This window comes from Bufo gargarizans, chromosome 3, assembly GCF_014858855.1.
Source record: "Bufo gargarizans isolate SCDJY-AF-19 chromosome 3, ASM1485885v1, whole genome shotgun sequence".
NCBI lineage: Eukaryota > Metazoa > Chordata > Amphibia > Anura > Bufonidae > Bufo > Bufo gargarizans.
This window is the reverse complement of record NC_058082.1, coordinates 596,132,816-596,159,174: the sequence shown is the minus strand read 5'-3', so window position 1 is coordinate 596,159,174 and position 26,359 is coordinate 596,132,816. Positions and strand designations below refer to the sequence as shown.

Genomic DNA, 26,359 nt, shown 5'->3' with positions numbered 1-26,359 from the left:
CGTCCAGAGTTTACCTCCAGAACATGTAAAGCCTTCCTTTCCCTTTTGAAGGAAGCAAATTTCACAAAGATTAATTTGCAAATATTCTCTCAGATTTCCTGCAATCTGGTCTGGATAAAGGCCTCAGCCTTCCACCCTTAAAGTGCAGATATCTTCTCTAAGTGTGTGTTTGTTTGTTTTAAGATTATCAGAGCATCCTCTAATAAAATATTTTATTAAAGGTGCAGTCAGTATTTTCTCCTACCATTCGTTCCACCGTCCCACCCTGGGACTTGAAGGGGTTGTCACTTAAGCAAATGGCATTTATTATGTAGAGAAGGTTAATCCAAGGCACTTACTAATGTATTGTGATTGTCCATATTGCCTCCTTTGCTGGCTGGATTAATTTTTCAATTGCATTATACAATGCTCATTTCCATGGTGGTGGCCGAGCTTGCACACTATAGGAAAAAGCACCAGCCTATGTGAGCTCCCACCGTCCCAGCCACCAGAGAGGCCGACACACTTTCCTATGGTGCAAGCACGACAAACCCCTTTAAACTTAGTTCTTACAGTTCTAATGGATCCTCTGAGCCCAATGAAAGTATTCCACCAAAATTCCTGTCTCTGAAAACCACCTTCCTTCTGGCTATAACAACTGCCAGAAGGATTGGTGAAATCCAGGAGTATTCTTGCTGTCCACCATATCTTAAAATTCTGAAAGATCATATACTCTTAAAGCATTGCCCATCCTTTCTTCCGAAAGTGTTTGAGGTTCCACTCCAATCTGGAAGTCTCCTTACCATCCTTCTGTCCTTCACCTTCTACGGACCTGCAGAAAAGATTCCACAACCTGGATGTGAGAAGGTGTTCTCTGGCTTACCTGAAGGTATTGGTCAGATTTCCTGAATTGTTCCATCTCCTTCAATTCCAAGGTCCCAATAAAGGACTAGCAGCCAGCAAGGCTACCATTGCCAGATGGATAAGGGATACGACTTATCTGTTCTGTTCATAAGCATCTCGATCCACCTAAGGGTCTCAAGGCCCATTCTAAACGAGCAGTGTCTGCTTCCTGGGCAGAAAATGGAGCTATATCAATAGAACAGATATGCAAAGCAGCTGCCTGGGCTAACCCAATGAAATTATTATTATTTTTTTTAACTAAGAATTCTGTCCTTTTGAGAACGGGACTGGGGGTTTTTCCGCCCTTTAATATTTTTGGGTAAAGTATATTGCCATGTTTTATTATGTTCTGTTTGGATTAAAGGTGTTATCCAAGACCATTAAATGTCCCACATAAGCCCGGACCCTTCACAATGAATATACTTGCCTGGCCCCCCCCCCCAACAAACGGTGGGTCCGCGATATACGGGCAATGGCCGCTTGGGAGCCACGGAGCAGAAGCCCACGGAAGCACTATGGAATGCCTCCTCACTGCAAAAATGTATTTTTTTTTATTTATTTTTTTCTGCTGTGCGGATTGAATTTTGCAGAACGCAGACCCATTCAAGTGAATGGGTTTGCATCCACAAACGGTGAGCGCACAGCCAGTGCCCATGCTTTGGAGAAAGCTATTTGTGTTCCGCAGCATGGACACCAGGCGCACATGTGCGCATGAGACCTTACTTGCAGATTTTGTTGCGGATTTGCCACTGGTGCATTGCAAAGGGTGAAATCCGCACTAAAAATCTGCAGAAATGAATGACATGCTGCATATTTTAAACATCCGCTTTGCAGGTAAATTTCCGCAAGTAAAAAATATGCAAAACAAACTAAAGTAGTTAATGTACTGGGGCACATTTACTATAGTGTTTGCGCCTGTTAGTAAAACATTTTTCACAACTGAAATTTTACCACTTTTTTAGGCTTTTAGAATAAGGGCTCATGCACATGACTGGGTTTTGTCTGCATCTGATCCATATCTTTTGCAGATTGGATGTGGACCCATTTACTTCAATGGGGATGCAAAAGCTAGACGGCACATTATATTCCCACAAGAAAAAGTCCTGTTGTCTGTTTTGCAGACAAAGAGAGTGCAGGACTTTGGATTCTGCAAAATGCGTAACTCACGTGGCCGGTATCCCTGTATTGCGGATTCCCAATTTATGGACCCCCAAAAACTGCTACGGTCATGTGCATATGCCCTAATTCAGGAGTTCGATCTATTTATGTAGGTGTGCTATTTTTACGCATGAATTGGGCATAAAAACTGTTTTACTTTACTCCATGGCTTATATATATATATATATTTATTTCTCATACATACAAAAACCGGATTCCCAAAAAGTTGGGACACTATACAAATCGTGAATAAAAACTGAATGCAATGATGTGGAGGTGCCAACTTCTAATATTTTATTCAGAATAGAACATAAATCACGGAACAAAAGTTTAAACTGAGAAAATGTACCATTTTTAAGGGAAAAATATGTTGAATCAGAATTTCATGGTGTCAACAAATTCCCAAAAAGTTGGGACAAGGCCATTTTCACCACTGTGTGGCATCTCCCCTTCTTACAACACTCAACAGATGTCTGGGGACCGAGGAGACCAGTTTCAAGTTTAGAAATAGGAATGCTCTCCCATTCTTGTCTAATACAGGCCTCTAACTGTTCAATCGTCTTGGGCCTTCTTTGTTGCACCTTCCTCTTTATGATGCGCCAAATGTTCTCTATAGGTGAAAGATCTGGACTGCAGACTGGCCATTTCAGTGCCCGGATCCTTCTCCTACGCAGCCATGATGTTGTGATTGATGCAGAATGTGGTCTGGCATATTTTTCTTTTACTGATGACCTATTCTCTGGATAGATGATCAGTGGGGGTCTGACACCTGGGACCCACCGATGAGCTGTAGGAGAAGGTAAGTGCTGCTTTTCCTATGCCAGTGACGACACTCATGGGTCACGTAGCCTAGGAGCAACTCGGCCACATTCAAGTGAATGGGGCAGCGCGTGATGCCAAGCTCAGCGCTATGCAAAGTACGGCGTTGTGCTTGGTAAGCTGCGATAAGGCAGAGGTGCTCAGAGGAGCGCTGCTGCCTTCTCAAAACAGCTGATGTCTGAACCCCAGCGATCAGATTCTGATGACCTATACTGAGGATAGATAACCAGTAAAAAAAAATAATCAAAAAACCCTTTTAAAGTCACACTTTCGGGGAGGTAGGTGGCTTTTCTCTGCACCGATGAGACTATTTTTCATGTGCAAATAAATTAGACCAGTCTAAGTGAATATGAACCTGTATAACTGAAACAACCACCGGAGGTCAGACAAATAATATGCCTAGTCTAATTAATCCGCTGCTGTGCGACTTAATAAATACTTGGCAAAAGTCTGATAACCAAATGAAATGCACCTAATTTTACAACTAAAAACAGTCAAGCTTAATAAATGTGCCCCACTGTGTCTGTTTAGAAGACCCTGAGCAATTGTACCTGCTGCTTTAGGCCTCAGGCACACGACCATATGTATTTTGCGGTCTGTAAAAAATACGGATGACGTCCGTGTGCATTCCGTATCTTGTGGAACGGAACAGCTGGCCCCTAATAGAACAGTACCATCATTTCATTTTTTTTTTTTTTTTTTTTTTGCGCTCCATTAAAATGAATGGTTCCGTATTCAGTCCGCAAAAAAAAAATGGAACGGACACTGAAAGAACATAAGTTCGTGTGCATGAGGCCTTAATTGGAGGTTTAGGTATTTACCATTTGCATTTCATAGCTTTAACTTTATCTGGATGGATTTGATCAATTTTCAGATGCTTTCTGTCCACAGAGCAGCATATGCTCCATTAAACTTCTGTTTTTGTTTTTATTCCAACAGGTTATAAGTCCCGTAAACTCTTCGCGTTGTTGTTTTTGAGGCTTCTTAACCATGAATCTCAACTCGGAACAGATTGTAAGTGGTTTCAATGACTCTGACTACTGGAATACAGAGGGTAGGGAGTATATCTGATAGACATTAAAAGGGATTGTACAATTCAGTAAGATTTCAAGTAACAGACAAAAGGCTCTAAAGGTCCTTCTGCTACAAGACACCATTATACTTGTTGACAAAAAAAACAAATGCCGCATCCAAATAGAAATGTCCGCTGCAAAATTCAGCATGCAATTATGTCTCAGGCAGATATGTAGTAATTTACGTATCTGCCTGTGTGGTCTGATTAGACACTGGGTTGTCCCTCCCCCTCTTTCCCCTCCGCTGCCCTATAAAAAGGCTCAGAGGCTACTTTTGGGTAGTGTGCCTCTTGGTGAGAGATCGCTGTCTGCTAGACTGCTCTAGGCCGCTATTGAAGATATTTTGCCCAGTTGACAGACTTTGAGAGGGGAGCATCATTGGTCTGAGAAGCAGGATGGTTGAGTCAACAAACTTCCTGCCATCTAGGCCGTTCTGACCTAGCTGTTAGAAAGTGTTGGAGGCAGTAGTTACATGAGGGCATGTGCAAAGTGGTGAACAAGCTCTAGACAGCCCATACAGACCACCAGTAGAGGATCACTTGATCTGCTTGGAAGCACAAGCAGCTCCCACAGTTTCATTGTCCGTGATCCAGACCAAGCTTCTTTATTACGCAGTTCTTTCTTTGCCTGAACCATTTACAAGCCCTTAGAAGAGGGGAAACTTGATGTCATGGCGCTCATTGTGTCATGCTATTAAAAGCCAGCCACCGCCTCAGTTTGCAGTGGTGTTATGAATGAGAAACCCGGACTTGTACACACTGGAACCCTATTCTCCTTGGCAACGAATTCAGGTTCTGTTTGGAAGAACAATGGTCAAGTGAGTATGGATGCCTGGTGGTCAATGCTTCAATCCTGTCTTTGCTGTGGAGCTACACACTGCCCCAACTGCTGGTGTGGTGATCTGGGGAGACATTGCATGTGACAGTAGGTCACCCCTAGTAGTGATACGAGGGACACTAACAGCTCAGCATAATGTACAGGACATCCCGCTGCCACGTGTGTTCCTCTCATGGCAGGACCTCCAACTGGTCTGGCATACTTAATTTTTTATTTTAAGCAGGAAAGCAGGAAAATGCTTGCCTAAATGCAGCAAGGGTTTCCCAGGAATGTCTCCATGATTACAATGCTTCCTTGCCTACCTGGTCACCAGATTTATCACTAATCGAGCATTTATGGGACCAGCTGGGACTACAGGATCTGCAACTTCTGGGGCCAAATGTGCCGCTGGATACCATACAGAACCTATATGCCTCAATGTCAGACTCTATCTCTTCTATCCAGGCTAGAGGCTGTATCCCATCTTGTATCCAGGCTAGAGTTGGCCCAACAGGTTCCTAGATCCTCCTTTCATTTCAACGGATTTCCCCAATAAACTCCTTCTTTTGCTTGAGTATTATCGCCTTCATATATTGGGCTAATTTCACATTTGGGGTAGCAGGGTTCGGCAGGCTGTTCCGATGGGGGAACAGCCTGCTGGATCCATGCTAATGCTAGCCCACCGTGCCGCCGGAAGTCTGCTCCAGCCCCATTCACCATATTTGTAGTAAATGGGGCCAAAGTAGACTTCTGGCGGCACGATGTCTAGCATTGGCACAAAGCCGGCAGGCTGGACCCTGTCACCGCAAGTTTGAAAGTAGCCTTATCACTACATTTGCACATAGCAAGCTTCATTCCCTTACAACTTTTTTTTTTTTTGGGCCAATTATTGTATAATGGTACTTGACTGGGGAGGAGTGGGTGCAGTATAGAATTTGTATTGGAGCCCAAAAGCCTTAGGTTATGTCTCTGACCTTTCCTGAAGACTTGGCTTCAAGTCAAAAGCTGCAAAATGGCCTGACTGGCTTGCAATTCATTGTGGCTGGCTTGCTGGTCCATCAAGCAGGTGCTGGGAGTACATGTGCAGCATACGGGTAGGCTACCCGACACTGCTAGATTTGAGTGTGTAGTTCCCTTTAAGCCAGTCAGGCCGGTTACCGGCAATCCTTATAACAGCCAGCAGAGGGAGCCCCCAGTTCAGTATAAATAGGCTAGGGCCTAGCTCAGAAAGGCAGAAGTTTCCAGACTCAGTACAGAGAGGGTTCCCCTCCTGAGTCCTTATGCATAGAAGTCAGAAGGGCATAGCTAATCAGCCTGAAGACACAGAATACCACAGAGGCCGATCAGATAAAGCAAGAGGTACTCAAGACAGCAGAGGAGGTACTAGATAAGGATAGCTTCAAGGGTACGCCAGATAAAGGGCATTAGACCTTGGAGAGAAAGTCACATGTAGCAGGACCAGTCAGGAATATTGTGCAAGCCGCCTGTACTGCATCTCCTGTAATCAACACTCTGTATAATGCCTTGCTAAGACTGGCCATTCTGTACTCCCAAGAACCAGCTGTATTCACTGATATTCAGTAAAAGTTCCAGTTTTTGTTGGCTATCCTGTGCTTGCTTCATTCTTCTACAATACCATACACGGCGTGTCACCGTTTAATTGACACTGGCGTCACGAACTTTTAAATACCTGCCTGTTCCAGTATTTGCCCCAATTGAAGACGACAGTGGATCCCAGGTTAGTGGTCAATCTGCACTACAAAGCCCAGCATACACTACTGACCCCCTGGGACACTGCACATGGGAGGCCAGGATGGAATGACTAGCTATGTCTTTTCTCTTCATAGCTGCCAGAGGATTTTTATCTGGCTGAAGAAGGTTCCTTACTGGAAGAAATGGCCGAAGAGGATGAAGATATAGATCTGTACAACGAGGTGACTTTTGGATTTGGTAGGTGTTGAATTGGCCTTCATGTTGTATTTGTTGGTTTTACAAGCAACAGATTACTAGAAAACCTTGTCTGAATCTTCTTGGTTTGGCAGTAGTTGGGATGTCCAAATTGGTTAATAGTTTACCAGTATATGTTTGTTCAATATAGGTAGTATACAGCTGGCCGGACAACAAACTGTAGAATACTGACATATTGGCCTTTTTAAATGGGGTTGTCTAACTTCAGCAAATGGCCTTTTATCATGTCAACAGTTAATAGAAGGCACTTACTAATGTATTATGATTGTCCATATTGCCTCCTTTCCTGGATCGATTCATTTTTCCATTGCATTATACATTGCTTGTTTCCAGGGGCTAGGCCCCTTTTACATGGGTGAGAATTCTGCGCGGGTGTAATGCGTGAGTTGAACACATTGCACCTGCACTGAATCCGGACCCATTCATTTCTATGGGGCTGTGCACATGAGCAGTGACTTTTCACGCATCACTTGTGCGTTGCGTAAAAATCGCAGCAAGCTCTATATTGTGTGTTTTTCACGCAACGCAGGCCACATAGAAGTGATTGGGGCTGCGTGATAATCGCAAGCAGGTGCGGATGTGGTGTGTTTTTTGTGTATTTATTTATTTTCATGCATGGTTGCAAGGAGACTATTGGGATGGGGACCCTATCTTTATTATTTTCCTTTAAAACATGGTTATAAGGGAAAATAGTATTCTTAATACAAAATGCTAAGTAAATTAGGGATGGAAGAGTTAAAAAAAAAAAAATTGCCTCATCCACTTGTTCGCGCAGCCCGGCTTGTCTTTCTTCTTTGAGGACCAGGGAGAAAAGGACCTTTGGTGACGTCACTGTGCACGCAGTGACGTCACCAAAGGTCCTTTTCTCCAGGTCCTCAAAGAAGAAGAAAGATGAGCTGGGCTGCACGAACAAGTAGATGAGGGGAGTTAAATGTTTTTACCCCTTCATCCCCTAATTTACTTAACCTTACTTAATACAGAATGCTATTTTCCCTTATAACCATGTTATAAGGGAAAATATTAAAATCTACAGAATACCTAACCTAAACTTCAGTGAAGAAGTCCGGGTTTGGGTACCACATTCCGTTTTCTCACGCGCGTGCAAAATGCATTGCACTCGCGCGGGAGAAAAAAACTTAATGCAATCGCATACAAAACTCTCCCCACTCGCAGGCAAAATCGCACGATTTTCCCGCAACGCACCCACATCCTATCCGACCCTCACACGTGATGCCCATGGGAAAGAGGCCTTACTCTTAACTAGGAGACTTAAACTGCAATGATTTATCATTGAATCCAGTGGGAGAATCTCTCCCTTGCTATCAAGTCTGATAGGAACAGACCTTGGAGCCTTCACAACTGTCCCCGGAATCTGAAGGGTCAAGTCTGCGACAAGCATTATTGCCAATTAGACTCTGCCACCAGGCGTATGTGTAAAACATCAGACACTTGGAGACTATGGTGCCTACTCTGCTTCTGAGTGGGCGCCATCTTTAAAGCCCAATATGTCAGGAAGGGGTTAAAATGTGAGTATACTGAACAAGTTTTGGGCTCAAAACTTCAGCACAAAAAGCCAGGTAGCCAACAGTTCGTATGTTGGGTAAGTGTCTACCCTTGCAGTAAAAGTCTCATACGGCATGAGCTGCTGTAATGTATTTGTGCATCTTTAGACTGCGTGTCTAAGGTTATGCCATTTGTGTTATAAGCAGGTAAAGTAAATCTGACTCGCTAGGTAGGTTTATGTATTAAATCTTGGTGCATCCACCTTTTTGTTTTTAAAGATCATGAAGAATCCGAAGAAGAGAACCCTAAGGAAGATTTAGCCGTGAAACTAACTTCAGACCGAGAACCTGAGATTGTAAAAAATCTAGACCATGAAGAAGAAAATGGAAAAGAAATCCAGCCTGAGGATGTACCAGATCCATATGAGATCACACGAGACGTGAAGGCTGTGGTGGAATCCGTAAAGGAAGTGAACTTGTCTGTGGAAATGGAAGGGAGTCCTTCTGCAAGTTCAAGGACTGAGTACACTAACTTGGGAGATCCGGCGGTGATGAGAGCTGTTCATGGGCAGCCAACTTTGGAGGTAATGTTTTGGCAGAACTGCTATAGACCTTCACTGATGTGGGATAGAAAGAAGCTTATTGAAGGAATGCAATGTTGCCTGGCCATCTATAGGCATACTGTGTATTCTGTCTGACACTTTCTTGTTTGGATAAAGTTTAAAGGCTATGTACACCTTTTTGGGGGAATTTGTTTATCGCATTGGTCTTTATTACAAATATAGAACCCTTTTCTCTGTACATGACGGAGATGCTCCAATACAGGGATCAGAATTTTCGCTCTGCTCCTTCAGCCAGATAATCTGACTGGCTCCTTATCTCTCCTCTCTGGCATTATAAACACACATTAAAGCCCAGTTCTGATCTTACTGATAATGTGGCTTAAAGGGATTCTGTCACCACATTTTATCCCCTACAGTAAAACATAGCTACTTGTAGGTCTCCCTGAGCTGTATTAAATGATGACCTTATTAACTAATAGACTTGCTTTATTTCTTTATAAAACCAATTTTAGTGATATGCTAATGACTTACATAAGGTGCCCAAGGAGATATCCTTTCCTAACTTGGTGCCCAGCCGCACCCCTCGGTCCGGTGCCCAGCGCCTCCTCAAATATAATATATTCAAGAGCCGGCGCACTGACGTAATCCCTGAGCCTGTTTGAAATCCCGCACGTGTGCATTACACACTGTAGTCTGCGCCCGTATGGACTTCAGGTAATGGCATTGTCGAGCAAAGTGCGCATGCCTCATAAAATGTGGTGACAGAATCCCTTTAAGTGTTTGACCTCTTAGTAAATTACAGATAAGGGTTATTAGGTGACCAGCACAAAGTGAAGCGTACGATATAAACAGTTACCCTTTTGTGAAAGAAGGGCTCAACTTGTTATAAAGACCAAGTTAATTTGATTAATTTTTACCCCAAAATGAGCAAAATGCAATCATAAAAAAAAATAGATGCTTCCGAAGGTGTACATAGCCTTTAAAGAGGCCCTTGTCGGGAGTGTCATGCTGCCCAAAACACAGGCAGTGTAAATTACTAACTGCTCCCTGGTTCCAAACAGCCTGTCGGGATCTGTTACGGCAGAGGAACAGACTACTGGAGTTGCCTTATCTGGCGCCTAAATGATGGCATTTGGCTGGACAAATACGGCTGCAGTGTTATTTCTTCAGCTAAAAGCCGGCATTTATGCGGGAATCCAGTCTGATCCCATTAGTCAATTGGGACCTGGTGGCGCACTGCAGTATCAAGCTACAGAGGAGATGGATGTCTTGATGTCTTGATATGTCTGTTTTGGTAAATAGGAGAATTTGTATAGAACGTGTGTGTAAGTCTGTCGCCGTCCAATGATACACCGTATCAGGAAGCAGTGAAGTTGGGGCAGATGAGCTGCACCCATCACACTGACTACACAAGGCCATGTGAAAGCAGTTTAAATCTTGGGTTTAGTAAATCCCCTTTTTGTCTATTAACGACCAGGACTACCACTCCTATTTTGCAGAGCGTTGACAGTGCCGTTGTTGACAGTGGAATGGGAACCAGCTGGGGTGAATTTGATTCCAGTTATGATCTGGTAAGAACCTTTCATTGACCAGTGTGTGGTTTTTGTCATGCTCAGTAGTCCAAGGCAGCTAAGACATGATGTTCTCTTTACAGAGTGGAATGGATTCAGGATTGTGGGTGGGTTCTCCGAAAGGAACAGCTGCGATAGCTGGACAGATACTGGAGGTATGGTATGATATATATGGGCGGGGAGCAATATTGTCTGAAACAGAAATGGCTGCAGTATTGTGTGATGGTGGCAATCCTTACTCTGGTGCTTTCTGTGCAGTGAAGGGAGGGGCATATCCAGGTTTTGGGCCTCCGACCTGGTGGTACGTGGGGTGCCCTTTGTGTTAGTGGCTTTTGAGATGCAAGGCAGGGCTCTCTTGAAGCCCTTGGAAGAGAGCAATGATGTAACAGTCCAGATTAGCAATGCAGGGCAATGAGGAGGCCGGTTTTGGGTTAATAAGTCTGCTATAATTTACTGAAGCAACTTTGGCAGATGGGGCATGCGCACAGGCACATTAAAAAAATAATAATAAATAAATAAATAAATAGGACCATTACATGTAACATTGAGCCTTGCCATTTTTGCATGAAAGCTACAAAAATGGTGCTTTAAAAATTTCGGAGTTATTGGGCAAATATGCCACCTCAAGGTGTCGAATGGAAATTAATTTGAAATATTAAATGCAGTACAAACATGCATTCCTGTAGTGCCATTATTATAGTGTTACCTGAGGTGCACTTTTTTTTTTGTCTTGTCTTCAACCATTGTCGAGCATTTTGACTTATAGACCTTTAACGTGTTTTGTTTTTGCCTTGCTTAAAAAAAAGTCTCACATTTTTAATTTTATTTTTTTTTTTTAAATGTCTTTAAATGTGAGCCATGCTGGAAGGTAATGCTTGATAGCTGATGGGCAGCTGTCTACCTTTTTAACCTTGTCTTGTAGGATAAAGCGATTCTGCGGGTTATGGACAAAGCGCCGTATATCCCACCTCCCAACCTGGAATTCCTAGGTTCTCCGATGCAGAGAGGATACATGTGTACACAGCGACTCAAAGGCCCTGAAATGGGTATGATGTCCCCAAAACCATACAGGCAGCGCTTCATTAGGCAGGTAAGATATCAGAGACCCATGCCAATAAGGAGCCTTGGAGGGCTAATAGTCGCCCATACATGGCAGCAGGGGTGAATTGGGATCTTAAAGTGGCCCTGGAAAAAATACTAAGTGGTCCAGTTTTGTAGTTGGGTCCAAACTGATGGAAGGCAAGGGTCAGAAAGAACATTGACACATTATACCACCCCAACAGAGCCAAATACCACAGTCAATCACAAAATGTATCCCTAAAAACTTCCACAGGCCAGCTCCTGGCTGCTATGTCAACCTTTTGGCAATCTTCAATCTAGTTTCCAAGGGTTAATGGAGTCGGAAGGAGCCCTCACCCTAATCTTGGCTGTTAGGTGCCAGCTGTATTATACAGCTGATACCCTCTAACGGGGATGGTTCAGGTCCACCTCCTGAGTCTGGACAATCACTGTGTAAAAGCATGGCAGCAATGGTTGCGCAGTGGTGGACTGGGAACTTAAAGTGGCCCTTGAAAAAAAAACGACCTAAAAGTGGCCCTAGTGTTGTAGGTAGGGCAACACAAGTAGACGGAACAGAGATACAATTTGGCAGGGTCAGTAATACCATAGTGCAGCACAGAATACCATCCCACAGAACCAAATGCCACAGTACAGCCAAAATACCTGTCCAAAAGCTGTCCATCTGTGGTGGACGTCATAGCTGCCACGTTGTGTTCCTCCTCCAATTTTCTCTAATATGGATATGGAGCAGGGGTCTTTTAAGATGAGATATGGGCCACAACCCCAAACCAGTCCTACCTTCAGCATGCTGCCTTCCTCTAATAATGACCCCTACAGTTCCCTCATTAGTGGGTACCTGGCCAGCGGCAGTGAGGAGGATTCAGATGGCCCTATGGGCATCGGCCAATCGGGAAAATTCCCTGTAGGGTCTATGGCCAGTCTGCACCTGGTATTATGAGTGGGAAGGGACTAATGAGATTGCACAAGACTAAAAAGGGTGGTTTTCTTCCAACATAATTTTTTTTTTTTTTTGGGGTTTGTTTTTTAAAGAAGGCAGTCATGTCTAGTTTAGTTAGCCAAAGATGACCTTATGAATGGTAAATTATGGTGGCCATTGGTTATTGTTTGGCTTGTAGATTCAGAAGGGCTAGATGAAGCATGATGGTTTTGCTGGTGCCAGGGGCCCTTTGTCTTTTGCTTGGTGCCTTAGGTCTTGGATATAAATGTGGAGCTTGCTGACTCTGTTCCTCCACCACCGTCTGGGCGCCATGGTACCATAGGTCTACTAGCACCCATGATGGATTAATCTTCTATGTTGATTTTCAGCAATCTCCGTTGATGCCTCGCACCATGCGTCCCTCCTTCCCATATACACCACCAAGGAGACCTCCACCGCCTTTTACTGTAAGTCATGTGACTGATATTTTACCTTCCTCTGTGATACTTCCAGTATAATGCCATGGCTGTGTGTGTTTGTTCAAATTTTTAGTAATTAAAAAAAAAAAAGGTATATAATTATAATTTTTTTTTTTTTTTTTTTTTTTCCTCTAGTCTCCAGGTTTTATGTCCCCAACTCCCTTCAGGCCTATGTCTCCCAACGTCAGCACCCCTGTAAGACCAGTGACCCCCAAGATGGTCAGGATGCACTTCGGTCCTATGTCTCCCAGTCCTAGCCTCTCTCCTTTCTATAGCCCAATGGGTAACACTCTGCAGAGGTTTAAGTAAGTAGATCTTAAGATAGCGAAAAATTCACAGGTAGCTGAACTACTTGACTTCTTGGGTTGTTAAGTTTATAAAATGGGAAAGTTTATATGATGGGAAAGTTTTCTTGCGGGTTTAAAATTATAATAAGTGGAGTAAGAACTAAAATCCAAAGGTAAGCCATTAGGGATCCAAGGTTTACACCTCTAAATATGTATACGAATATAGCTGTGCGGAAGTGCACCTTTGCCTTCTTTAAAGGCTATAGACACCTTTTTGAGGCACTTAATTTTTTATTTTTTGTCCGCAGTTTGTGTGATGCAGGGGTTAACAATCAATTTGCATACTGTTCCTTATGAGTTCCCTCAGCTGACGGCTCATGTGAAGCCTTATCTGTGATCTACTGACCTCATGAACAATAATTATAGCTAACCTCTTATCAAACTGATATGGATATGGCTTGAATGATTGTTTAAGAGGTCAGGAGAGAAGAGAATTCTTCACATGTGCTGTCAACTTGGGGAACTCGGAAGGGACCTTCTGCAACTTGATTTTTTTGTAATTTTTATTGTAAAACTGCCCCGAAGCTGTCCATAGTCCTAAGTGTAGGTATATTGGTCAGATCAGATTCCCAAGCCATTCTGATGCAGACAATTTAGACTGCTTTCACACTAGCGTTTTAGTTTTCTGGTATTGAGATCTGTCATAGGGGCTTAATACCAGGAAAACGCTTCAGTTTTGTCCCCGTTCATTGTCAATGGGGACAAAACTGGACGGAATGCTCCAAAATTAGTTCAGTTTAGTTGCGTTCCCATACCGGAGAGCAAACCGCAACATGTTGTATTTTGCTTTCCGTCCTTTGGATGCGGAGCAAGACGGATCCGGCATGACCCCCAATGCAAGTCAATGGGGACAGATCCGTTTTCTCTGCCACAATAGAAAACGTATCAGTCTCCCATTGACTTTCAATAGAGTTCATGACTGATCCGTCTTGGCTATGTGTAAGATAAGACAACCGGATCCGTTTATAATGATGCAGATGGTTGTATTATTAGTAACAGAAGTGTTGCTGAACCCTGCCGAATCCAGTAAAAAACGCTAGTGTGAAAGTAGCCTTAGTGCTTAAATCAGACAACCTATGAAAAATGGATGTTTGCTAATTGGGTAGACTGAGAGGTTAGCGGGAAACAAAGGATATCTATTGTCTTAACAGGGCTGTCCCACCGAAACAATGACTGATCTACAGGATAGGTGATGAGGATCTGATCAGTGGGGAGTCTGGCTGCCAGGAACCACCACTTGTCATGAGAATTGAGACCCGGGAGTTCCCCGTGTGACTGGAGCTGTGGTCGCACGTGCTCACTGCTATGTTGTTCGTTCATTGTAGGACTGCTGGAGACAGCCAAGCACTGTTCTTGGCTTTTCATTGGTAGTCCCATAAAATTGAATTGGCAGCTTGTATTTGTGATAGCTCCAATCCCTTGGAAAAATGGGTACCTCCATTCTAATCGGTGGGGTTCCCACCAGGAAGCTGCTGGATAGATGTTATGGTGGGATAACCAAGCTTTTAGAGTGGTTCGTTTTGTGTGGTATTGCAGCTCAACCCTATCTATTTAATTGGACCTGAGCTAAAATACTACATACAACCCATAACATTTCTATTTCTCTCCTGTGTAGAGTTCCAGGACACGTAACGCAGCTCCATCCTCAACACCGTCGCATTCTTAGTCAGAGACAACGTCCCCAGAGGTAAGACTGCCTGAACAATCAAACACAGCCAAAATACTGCAAGTTGGCAAACTGCTCAGTTGTATGGATTGAGACTCCAAGATCTGATCAAAATGAGTGCATGAATCCACCTTCTCTCCTCCAAGGACTTCGGTCAGTGTGTGCAACCAATATATCTGGAGACCAGTATGGACACTAATAATTGCGCTGATTGCGTTACCCCAAACTACCTTATGAAAGATTACAATGGACCTCTCCATAGAGCATCCAATTAAAGATGCATTCCCACATGAAGGGGTATAGGTTCAGTGCTCCAGCCTCCAGGAGATGGTTGGGACAAGAGGATGGGAGTGATTATAGTCCTTATAGTGTCTAATGCCTCTCCCTGTGCAGTGAGTGGAAGGCACACCATGGGCTCTTTTGGGGGCTCATGTCTGGTGGTGGTTGGGATGCTCCTGATGGTTGATGGTTTGCAGGGTGTGAGATAGAAGGCAGGTGTAGATAGAGGGCCAACGTGTGGATGATGGTGGAGTCTGACCAGGCCTGTTTGGTTACAATAAAGTCTCAATTTAGAGAAAATGTGGAAGTTAAAGTACATCTAGCAGCAATAGGAATTGTTTAAGGATATTAGTTGGCTTTTCCCAATAGTTGTGTATAGGCAGCAGCAGTGATGGTGGTAATCTTTAGTCTCTCCAAATACACTTCGCAGTCTTCTAAAATAACCAAAAGCATGCAATTTTGTTCTCGGTCATGCTTTCTGTAGTGCCCAGTCTGCAGGGTGCAGAACTCGTCCAGATGGCCAGTCCATCTCAAGTGTGGTAGGTGCCGGAGACGGTTAACTTTCCACAGCAGTAAAGTGTTATTGCCACAAACAGGCAGTACCTTACTATCTGTATCCAGCACGGATACATTTAGTTGCTGTTCTCTGGCAGCCTTTCAGTCTCTGGGATTAAGTTTCCTTGGATTATGCCTAAACTTCAGCTGCTTACACACACTTGCATCCTTCCTCTGGGCCTGATTAGCTAAGACGCCTCTAACCAGGGTGTGGGACAAGCCCATCACCCTAGCAACTGGACATAGACTGCTGATTTCAACTACTTACTGCTCATACATAACCATCAGATGTGCACAAGAAAAAGAATACTTTATCATCAGAGTGCTTGGGCAATAAATCGCAGCACTTTTTATTTATTTTAAGCAGTGAACCGCTGGATCACTGCACATTCCCTGGGGTGTAATGGATTTGCATATTTTTTTCTCATCCTTCCTAATTTTGGCCTTAAAGGGAACCTGTCCCATTGAGTATGTAGTTCTGTGTGCGGGAGGAACTGAGCTGGATTTAGTCTTGTAGAAAAATATTCAGTATAACTTGTATTTCAGTAAATCGCTGCTCTTCTACCCACTGGGTTCCTATCTGTGACAACCTTCCCTTTAAGACTGTTCATATAGAAGTAGGACTGCCAACTGGCTTCCTAAGTATAAGAGCAGAGGTTTAAAGGGGTGTCTGTTTCAAGAAGAAACCTGACAACTCCAGAGTTGGACATGTTGTGAATGACTTTTGGTTCACTGTGGTTGGGACAACAACCTGCAGACTCTCAATCTACAACCTGGTCTAGACTTCTATTGCTATACAGCTCCTTGGTGTGAATGACTTTCCAACTATTGTGAGCGCCCTTCAGAAGGCGTCTGTCTTGCTGGCTCATGCCACTAAAAGGCCTCTGAAGAACATGGGTTAAATCTTTCTTTAGGCTTTTTATTTATTCCAAGCTTTATGGAGAGCATATAAAAAAATAAATATATGTATGTGTGTGTTTATATTTAATTTTTTTTGTAACTAGTGCATCCCGCAAGCAGTGGGAGCACAGGCCTGATCCTTATGCGAGCCTCATGTCTCAGAAAGAAAAGGAATGGGTAATAAAGCTGCAGATGATCCAGCTGCAGAGTGAAAACCCTCACCTTGATGACTACTACTACCAGGTATGAAGCTTCAGATCTACTGCTACTTCTATAATGTTTCTCTACAATTTCAACACCAATAAAAAATTATAATTTTTTTTGTTTGTTCTTGTGTCCCCTACCCCAAAGACTTATTATGAGAAGCTGGAGAGACGGCTGGCTGAGGAGGAACTCTTTGGAGAGCGCAAGAAGAAGGAGCCACCCAAACTGGTCACTCCTTACATTCAGAAAGCTGAAACCTATGAATCTGGTATATTGTCCAGTTTAGAAATCCCATTTTCATATACCCTATTAATAGAGGGGGTCCTCCAGCCAGAGTGGAGGGACGTTACAAAGAGTATCTATTGTTGGAGGACCTATCATTACATGGACATCCTATTGATTTGAGATGGACACAGTGTAATGCTTAATTTCCCCTGTTGGTGGCACTTCAGGGGAAATTGAACAAATACTGCCAGGTTTTCCCATAGAGTACTGCTGATCACTGGTGGACAGTTTGTAATTGGCTAATTGTCAAACTGTGAACACCTTTTAAACCTTGGTATGAATATGTATAAATGTATCAAGTCTTCAACCCTTTGTGTGGCATACTAATTCACTGTAATGCTACTTTTGGGGACTAGACACTGCCCTTTTAACAGGCCACACCCCTTTTAAAGGGAATCAATCACCGTGATCTTGAACTATTTGCAGCACAACATGGGTAGTAATGCAGATAAGGAGTCCAGCTGACTATTTATTCATGTCCCTACTGCCCCCATTTCCCCAGCCATCAGTGCTCAGAGCTGCGGTCAAATGCAGTCCTCTTCGTTATGTTGGCATAGCGGTTTAGACTGTATTTCAGCACAGCTTTGAGTGCTGACAGGAGGGTAACCGATGGCAGTAGGGAAATAAAACCTAGTGATCTGGACTCCTTATGTGCAGTACTAAACATATATGGCTGCAGGTAATAGTGTGATATCCTAGTGAAAGATTCCCTTTAAAGACAGGCCCATCCCCTTTATCTCCTCCTTGCTCCCTAGGCTACACTAGCCCTAGAAGCAAGGCAGTCTCTATAGCACCCAGGAGGTATGCCAACTTGTCTGGAAGGTCTACAATTTTATTTTCCGGGACCCTCCTGGACATTCAGGAAAAGTTGTATCAAACGCTTGAACCACTTCAAAGGGTATGTCTTGCTTCAGCAAATGGCATTCATCATGTAGAGAAGGTTAAAGGGGTTGTTAAGAAAAATATTCTAGTTTTCAAACCAGCACCTGGATCTGAATACTTTTTGTAATTGCATTTAATTAAAAATTTAGCATAGCCACTGAGTTATTCAATAAAATGTATCTGTATGGCGCCACCTGCTGTTTGCTTTTTTTCTTATTTCTTTGTCTTGCTCACTGAGATGGACGCACATGCTAAGTTTCATCCTTCAACTGCCTCCTAAGCTGTGATAGGCAGAGCATGGACACTCCCCCTGATTTGCAGCAGAAAAGACACTCCCCCGAGCTGCCAGCTTGATATAAATCTAGCAGAGCAATGAATGTAGAGATCTCTGGATCCATGTGAGGTACAGGGCTGGTTCTGGCTTTGTTAGAAATAAATCGTCATTTACTATGTGACTACTAATGTAAAAAATGAGAAACAGACATGGGATACACCCTCTAATACAAGGCACTTACTAATGTATCGTGATTCTCCATATTGCCTCCTTAATTTTTTCCACCACATTATACGTTGCTCGTTTCCATGATTATGACCACCCTGTAATCCAGCAGCGGTGGTCGTACTGGCACACTATAGGGAAAAGCATTGGACTCCGGTGGCCGGGACAACACATAGGCACGCATACGCAGCAGCTCCCATCCCGGCCACCTTGTATCTGCCCTGCAGCCGTGGTCATAACCCCTGGAAATGAGAAGTGTATAATGAAACTGAAAAATGAACGAAGCCAGCAAAGGAGGCAATATGGACAATCACAATACATTAGTAAGGGGCTTGTATTAACTTTCTGTACGTGATAAATTCCATTTGATAAAGTGAGACAACCCCAAGACTTTTGTTCTCCGGGGCTCGGATGATGAAGCATGTGATCTGGCTGAGCAAAGTGCCATGAAAAATACCTGCTTATGACTATCATAAACAGGACTACAGGGAGAGTTCTGAATCACAAGTGCTAGCAATTGGGAAGGCACCTCAAAGCCTGGGCCCAACACAACCTGTATCTCTAGGGATTCTAACAGTACTTTTGAGAATTACCACCATGGACTTCCCATATGAGACCCCTAGGATACTCCATTGGCGACTTATTAAATCTATTGACTTTATTACCTTTTTTTTTTTCTCCCCCCAGTGGTCCATATTGAAGGCTCATTGGGACAAGTTGCTGTTTCTACCTGTTATAGCCCCAGAAGAGCAATTGATGCCATCTCCTACGTCATGCCAGATGAAGTAAGTACATTCTACTGAGCTTATTTCACAGACTCTGAGTGATTTGACATAATTTTGAAAATATCTTTGAAAACCAATGGCTTATTACGGGTAACATCACTACTGTATGTGCTAATTCTTAACATCTTAAGGACATTTCTCCTAACGTGTTTAATTGGCTGGGATCTAACTCGTCTCTGATTTTACTATACCAGGATATGAAGGCTCTTGGATACCAGCGGTTGAGAGTCCTGAAACATATTGAAAAGGTTGGCAAGTTCTTCTGTGTTCTTCGCACTGCCTGTTGTATTTAAAAGGGGTGTCCAGAATTTTGATATCTGATTGGCTAGGCTGGGGTGCAATATGTTGCACGTCCATCAATCAGATATTTAGTTGTGGCTCCGATGCCGGAACTACACGGCTCCATCCATTGCCTTTTGCTCTGTCTGGATGGACACTGCAGTGTAGTTCCAGTGCCTAGTGCCCCAATTACAATGAAACAGCCGATCGGCGAGAGGTTGGGGTCACGACATCCCCACTGATCCTGAAGATAGATCAATACCAAAATCCTGGAAAACCCATTTAAGAGTCCATTCACACAACCGTAGTATTTTGCGATCCTCAAAACACTGGTACTGGCTGTGTGCGGCCAGCCAGAAATACGGTTGTGAGAATGGACCACAAGGAGTTCTCTGGCTTATTTAACATATTATCAAAGGCCCCACAGGGGAATTCTCACCATAGACACCCACTTTAATTTAAGAACCACTACTGTTGGTGTAACTGCAAGGCCATAGTTTTGCATCATGGCAGTCTGACTATAAATGGCTTCTTGGTTTTTGTGTTCACATTTGTACATTTACAGCTAATTTCTTTCAGCTGTTTGTGCTGCTGCTGGAGGTTGAGGAGATGGAGAGAAAAATGCCTCATATTCCTGAAGACCAACACATCAGATTTCAGCAGAAGCAGAGCTACAAAGTGCAGAGGATCTATGAGGCTTTGAAGATCGGGGCCTGCTGCTGTGAGGAGTATGTGTGGCTTGTACTTGTACAACTTGAATTTAATTTTCTTATGGGGTATCAGGAACAATATAATGGTTCTTTATCTTCTAAGGTGAACCTAAATGTCATACTGGTTTAATGAACACCTATCTGGTTACTTTTCAGAATAAGTTGACCTCTGTTTGACCATGACTCTGGTTGACTTTCATCCTGTACTTATCACCTCCTTAACTCAATCTGCAGGCTCCGTCTTTCATTGATAGTTTCTCCTCAGCCACTACAAGAGTTTAATGAAGTCAGAATGTCCACCTAATGTGTTCAGAGCTGGTGAGAAGCTGATCATAGTTAGTGCTATCTTGTGGATGGTTGAGGTAACTGGATTGAACTACTGAGCATGTATGACCACCGGCACTGGACTAATCAGTTGGCTGTTCTGAGAAGGGAGTCAAACAAACAAGTTTATATATCTACACAAGAGTCAATTTTTCCCTCTCTTGATCCTTTTCTCCCCTGGCATCATCTGTCTGGAGCTCTCCATAAACTTTAGATTGTTGGCTGATCCCACCAAAAATGTTGAGTTGGGCTAACAGTAGTAAAAGGTGTATGTGGGGGGACATTTTAGACCAAGGACACCAAAGCTTCATTTCTGTGTAAATTTCTGCATGTCCTCTTCTTTAAGGGAGTCTGAAGATGAGTTCTTACAGCTCTTGCAAGTTGGGAAGGGTGAAAAGTTAACAGCCCGGCTCCTTCCCTTTCTGCACAGTGAGCAGGCGGTGGAGATCCTTCTGACGGTGGTTCAGCACTTATCCTTCCTTATTAAAAATGAGACCACTGAAAAGGTAAGTGACACAGCTGTTCAGTCATACAAGTGTGAATAGTTGTACGTGATGGAACAGCATAGCTTCTCTCCTAGAAACAGCCATTCATTTGTCCACGGGTTTTCTTATATTGTAGTTTTGGTCCTTTTTTTTTCTCCAATACAATCCATGACCTGTAGACCTTTTTTATCGCATGTTTTTTCAAGAGCAGGTTTATTAAAAAAAAATTAATACTGAACTCTTTAAATTATTATCTGCAGTCTCTTTCCGTTCTCTACGGACCACTGACCTTAATAATTAATGGTCTTCCATTCACTGAGCTTATCCGAGTCATTCAAGAGCTCACCAAGACCTTGCCTGAGAGCCCTGACTTGCCTCTCACGTTGGCGTTCCAAAACCAGGTATTTGTTCATACAAAGTGATTTACAGATTGTCCTCCAGCGTCGCCAACCCCTCTATAGACAAATATGAAACAAGTTCTCTCTACCCAGCACTGATCTGTCTGGCCCATGCAAGGCGGGAAGGGAAACACTATGGAGACAGACCTGCTAAACCAGGCATAGGATTCAGCCAGTTCCCTCGGGTTCTCCAGATCCATTGTTAAAATTAGTGGTGCTTTCATTCCATAGTTTAGCTCCTTAGGCTTTTTAAAAGTTGGTGTGTGTTGCATATATTTGGTATATGTAAAAATGGGTCCATTGTCTGTCTGCATTTTGTGGACAAGTATAGAACATGTTCTATCTGTTGTAGAACAGGCATATGGATGCAGAAAACACATGGATGACTTCTGTGTGCTTCCTACATCCGTATGTTCATTTTGCAAGAGATAGAATATGTCTTATACTTTTCCGCCAAAAGCGGACCCTTTGAAGTCAAAGGATCCACAAAACTGCGTTTTCATATTTTGATGAACTGCGGTTTGCGATCCACAAAACTGATCAAGTGCATCAATTCGCATGCATGAGGCCTGAAGATGTGCAAAATCTTTACACGGTTACCATTGTGTGACTGTAGCCTTACAGATAATGCCACAATTTTACCCGCAAAACTTTGCTTTCATGAGCAGTAATGTTAGACCATTTGGTTTTGTGTGTGTGTGTCTGAAAGCCAACCAGCACAATATGCACGGGTGCACTTAGCCTTTTTGCTGCCTGAGGAGAAAACTGAAATGATGTCCCTCTTTCCCCAATGCCAATTTGTTAGCTAACCCCTTCCCTTCGGCTGCCCCAACCTGGCCTCATTGGTGCACCCCTGACAATATGGATATGGTTTTGTATGTCTGCTGCTCCATTCAAACTGAGATCACGTAGGCCCTGTTTAAGTGATCAATGGGGGGGCCTAAATACAAATTTGCACTGTATAATTAAAGGGCACACTCAATGCCATTGTCAAATGAACCAAAATATCCGACGTGACCCTGCTGAGTGTACGCCATTATGTATACTGTTGGCTCAGCTGATTAAAATTGGCAAATTATCTGCATGTAGATGGCTTTACTGCATTGTCTTGAGGTCACCTCATGAAGACCTCTCCTATCCAGGTGCCCTTTTGGGGTATATAGATGTCTCCTGGCCTGGACCCCCTCTAGGAGCCAGCTGCTCTGTCATACTCTTGTTTCATAGTGTGATTTCTGTTCGTAGAAGTATTTTAGTGAGGCATGTTCTTTTGTGTCCAGTTTGGGATCTCGCTCTTGTATGCGCTGCTGAGCCATGGAGAGAGCCTGCTGTCTTCCGATACACCCATGGAGCCGTGCATTGGAGACTTTGAAAAATGGTAATACTTCTTGGTGACTCTTGGCCTAGTTTCTCTGACAGATGGTGCACACCATTAATGATATGTCATGTTATTGGGGTGGGTGTACACAGGGTGTAGGTTATGGGGTTCATACTTGGTTGTAGACCGGCATGAGTATTGAAGTGTCAGTGAGGGGTTGCATTTCTTCCTTTTCCAGGACGAATACGGTCTTCCTAGTTGCAAAAGAACTTTCTCATGTCTCCAAATCATCCATAGTGGAACCGATTTTCTTGCCTAGCAATCTGCTCTCCTTATTCTGCCGCTACCTGGACAAGCAGACAATCCATAAACTCGAGGACAAAATGGAGTAAGTTGACTAAATTCAATTTTGGAATTTACAAAAATGAATGGATATGTACACCTTCTGGTTTATTTTTTATTGCATTGTCCTCCTAATGAGAATTTTTATTTTTTTGGTCTCTTAAAAATATGGAGTCCTTTTATCTGTACTGAGCTGAGATGCTGTAATAGAGGGATCTTTATTTTGTCTTCCATCAGATCAGGAGCTGATGGACTCATTATCTCTGCTCTGACATTATAAACACACATTATAGTGCAGTCCTTACCTTACTGATAAGGATGACACTTAAAGTGTTTGTTTATGACCTATTAGTAAATTATGGCACAAAGTGAAAGTATGATTCACACAGCTAGAAACGGTTAACCCTTTGTTACAGAACCACTCAATATTTTTGATAAAGAACAATTAAAAAAATGACTTTTAGCCTAAAATGAGTAAAGTGCAGTCATATGAAACTGCCCCCAAAAGTGTACATGGCCTTTAAAGAAACTTGACATGTCGTTTTAGTAACTACTTGCATTCTCGTAATAATAATCATAAAAAAAAATAATATAGTAAAATCTGAGATTTTTATTTTAAGAATTGCATTCTGCAATGAAGGTCCAGTTGAGTGTTACCAGTTGGGGTGTGTCCCTACAGTCTGGCATTATCCAGTGTCGGGCTGTGCAGGATCACCCCCACCCAACTGATAACACCCAGATGGACCTTCATTGTAAACTGCTTGCAATTCATTCATAAACTTCTTGGAATAATAGAAGGATGGCACAACAGTCATAGGAGTGGATGCTCCAGAGTAGTTATACACAGAGAGCAAGTAGTTCCCAAAACAGACGTGGGGAATAATGACTGGCCCCTTCATTGAGTATCCAGGCACAGTGATGTACAGACAGCAGTGTATGCTCAGACCTGCTTGCTTGAATGGAATGAGCTGCAGTACTAGACACGTGAGGCCCTGGTTAGATCATGGTAATGACCCGTCTGGCACGCACTAGATGTGAACCTCCGATAGAGGCCTTCAAAGTATCCAACAGTATAAGCTTACAGTGGAATATGTTGACCATTAGGCCACATTATGTAAAAGAAAAGCATACTGTTGTATGAAATGGCATAGTCTACTACACAATGCCATACTATTTGTGGTATACCACAATGCAGGCCCAATACTATGGGGTAAATGCAACTCTATAGACTGGCTTGGTGTGTAGATCATGTGCTTTTCCCTGTGTCCAGGCTTCATGCACACATCCATATGCATTTGGTGGTCTGCAAGTTTTGCAGACCCATTGACTTCAATGAGTCTGTGGTCTGCTTCTTGCAGCCAAGTAGAGGACATGTTCTAGCTTTTTGCGGTATGGACATATAGATGCGGAAAGCACACTGATCCATATGTATGTTCTGCAAAAGATAGAAAATGTCCTAATATGCTACAGAATGCGGACCACAGACCCACTGAAGTTAATGGGTCTGCAAAAAATAATTGCATAATTTGGTTTCGGTAAGCACTGTGACCACTTGATCTGGTAGTATGACCCTTCAATCATATACTTGAAAACCCTTTTAAGGTTGTCCATTTACTGGCTGAAAGAACATTTCTCCTAAAATTTCAGACGGGATGCAGGGCCTTTTAAAGGGCATTTCTGAGCCCCATAAAGGGTTATACTGGGGAGTTCACAGCAATTGCAGTAAAGGGCTTCACTCTATGTACTGGCCTAATGAGGTATTTTTTTTTTTTTCTTCCTGTAGGTGTCCTACAGTGCCCCCCTATGCAGCTGTGACTTCATGAAATTCTGAATTTGAAACGGCCAGAACGGCCTCTGCTTCACTTGCCAAGAACCGCATGGATCGGTGGAGCTTCCATTTTTGGAAATTAAGATATTTAATCCTGTTTTAAAGGAAGTTTTGGTTTTGTTTTGTCAAACTTGGACTTAACTTTCCAACGTCAAGGAGCCTGTGGTCAGAATGACCTGTTCCTTTTTGGTTTGGAGTAAAAGGAAATAATAATTATTGATGCTGTAAAAAAAAAAATGGGGGGTATAAATGCTGAATGTTATTTATATTTTTGTTTGTGTGATTTATTTTTTTCCACAGCATTTACTGATGTACAGCACGTGCAAAATAAACCAAGAAAGTGTAACGTGTGGACTGCTTATTCTATGCAGCAAAGTGCCTTCCCGTAACACCACCCCACTCTCCGATCAGCTGTTTGAAGAGGCCGTGGTGCTCCTGTGAAATCTTCCTAGGCCAGTGATGTCACTCATTAGTCACATGTCCTCTGTGCAGCTCAGTCCCGTTCAAGTGAATGGGCCTGGGCTGCAATGTGAAGAACAGCCGCTATACAATGTATGGGGAGGCCACATACAGTCTATTCACAGCTGATCGGTGATGATGCTGGGGGTTGGACACCACCGATCATCTATTGGTGACCTATCCTGAGGATAAAGTGGAAAAACACTTTAAGGAAACTTATTCTAGGGAGAATTTTTCCCTATACAGAGTTCAATCTTTTGCTGTATGGTATCAAACTACAAGCTACAGTGCTGTGCCTAGGATTGTGTCATGATAAAATTCTTTGATCCCTCTTACATCCATTGGGGGAAGAGTCTGGAGACCTCCATACACATTGCAGGACTGGCCAACCAGATAGGTCAAGTTTAGTCAGCATTTATGTAACGTGTATGGCCTGCAGTTTAAAAAAAGAACATTTTTTTGGATTGGGTTATGCAGGCATGCTCAACCTGTGGCCCTCCAGCTGTTGCAAAACTACAACTCCCAGCATGCCTGAACAGCCTACAGCTATCAGCCCACAGCAGGGCATTGTGGGAGTTGTAGTTTTACAACAGCTGGAGGGCCGCAGGTTGAGCATGCCTAGGTTATGGTATTACAGCAATCACTTGAATTGGGTTGAGTTGCAGTATCTGACAGCCTATTGACAGATGTCTGGCTGTTCCTGGTTTGAGTAGAACAGACGTCATGCATATGAACTACTGTGCAACTCTATCTCTATGGGACTAAGTGGCGTTCTGTACTCTCCGTTTTCAGTCTTTGACTTTGGAGCAGGAGCCTGCATGCTTGACCACAACTGCATCTAATCTGGGGCTACTGGACCGTTCTGACAATAGGTAGAGTTCCTTGCGGTTACCCTCTAGTATCTAGTCCATGTCTGCACGGGGAGGCTGAGAAGATAGGAGTGGTGGCAGTGACGATGGTCCGAGTCCTCAAGGTTACAAACTCTGCTCC

The 26,359-nt window shown here is 43.2% G+C and overlaps 1 protein-coding gene across 1 annotated transcript; it reads left to right on the top strand.

Moving 5' to 3' along the window:
• Nucleotides 1–3,847: 3,847 nt before the first annotated feature.
• On the top strand, nucleotides 3,848–24,969 carry PATL2 (PAT1 homolog 2). Its single transcript, XM_044287749.1, has 19 exons — nucleotides 3,848–3,873; nucleotides 6,596–6,698; nucleotides 8,498–8,802; nucleotides 10,281–10,352; nucleotides 10,436–10,507; nucleotides 11,275–11,442; nucleotides 12,738–12,824; nucleotides 12,963–13,132; nucleotides 14,790–14,861; nucleotides 16,679–16,817; nucleotides 16,926–17,046; nucleotides 19,132–19,229; nucleotides 19,424–19,477; nucleotides 20,088–20,236; nucleotides 20,889–21,048; nucleotides 21,288–21,428; nucleotides 22,703–22,800; nucleotides 22,979–23,128; nucleotides 24,866–24,969. Exons 1-19 carry the CDS (start codon nucleotides 3,850–3,852, stop codon nucleotides 24,903–24,905), a joined length of 2,223 nt encoding a protein of 740 aa, XP_044143684.1. The 5' UTR covers nucleotides 3,848–3,849; the 3' UTR covers nucleotides 24,906–24,969.
• The last annotated feature ends 1,390 nt before the right edge of the window (nucleotides 24,970–26,359 follow it).

Coding starts and splice junctions, on each gene's coding strand:
- PATL2 (XM_044287749.1), top strand. CDS start 3,850: ATGAATCTCAACTCGGAACAGATT. Junction 14,862..16,678: donor CAGAGACAACGTCCCCAGAG/GTAAGACTGCCT, acceptor TTTTGTAACTAG/TGCATCCCGCAAGCAGTGGG. Junction 21,429..22,702: donor CGTTGGCGTTCCAAAACCAG/GTATTTGTTCAT, acceptor TTTTGTGTCCAG/TTTGGGATCTCGCTCTTGTA.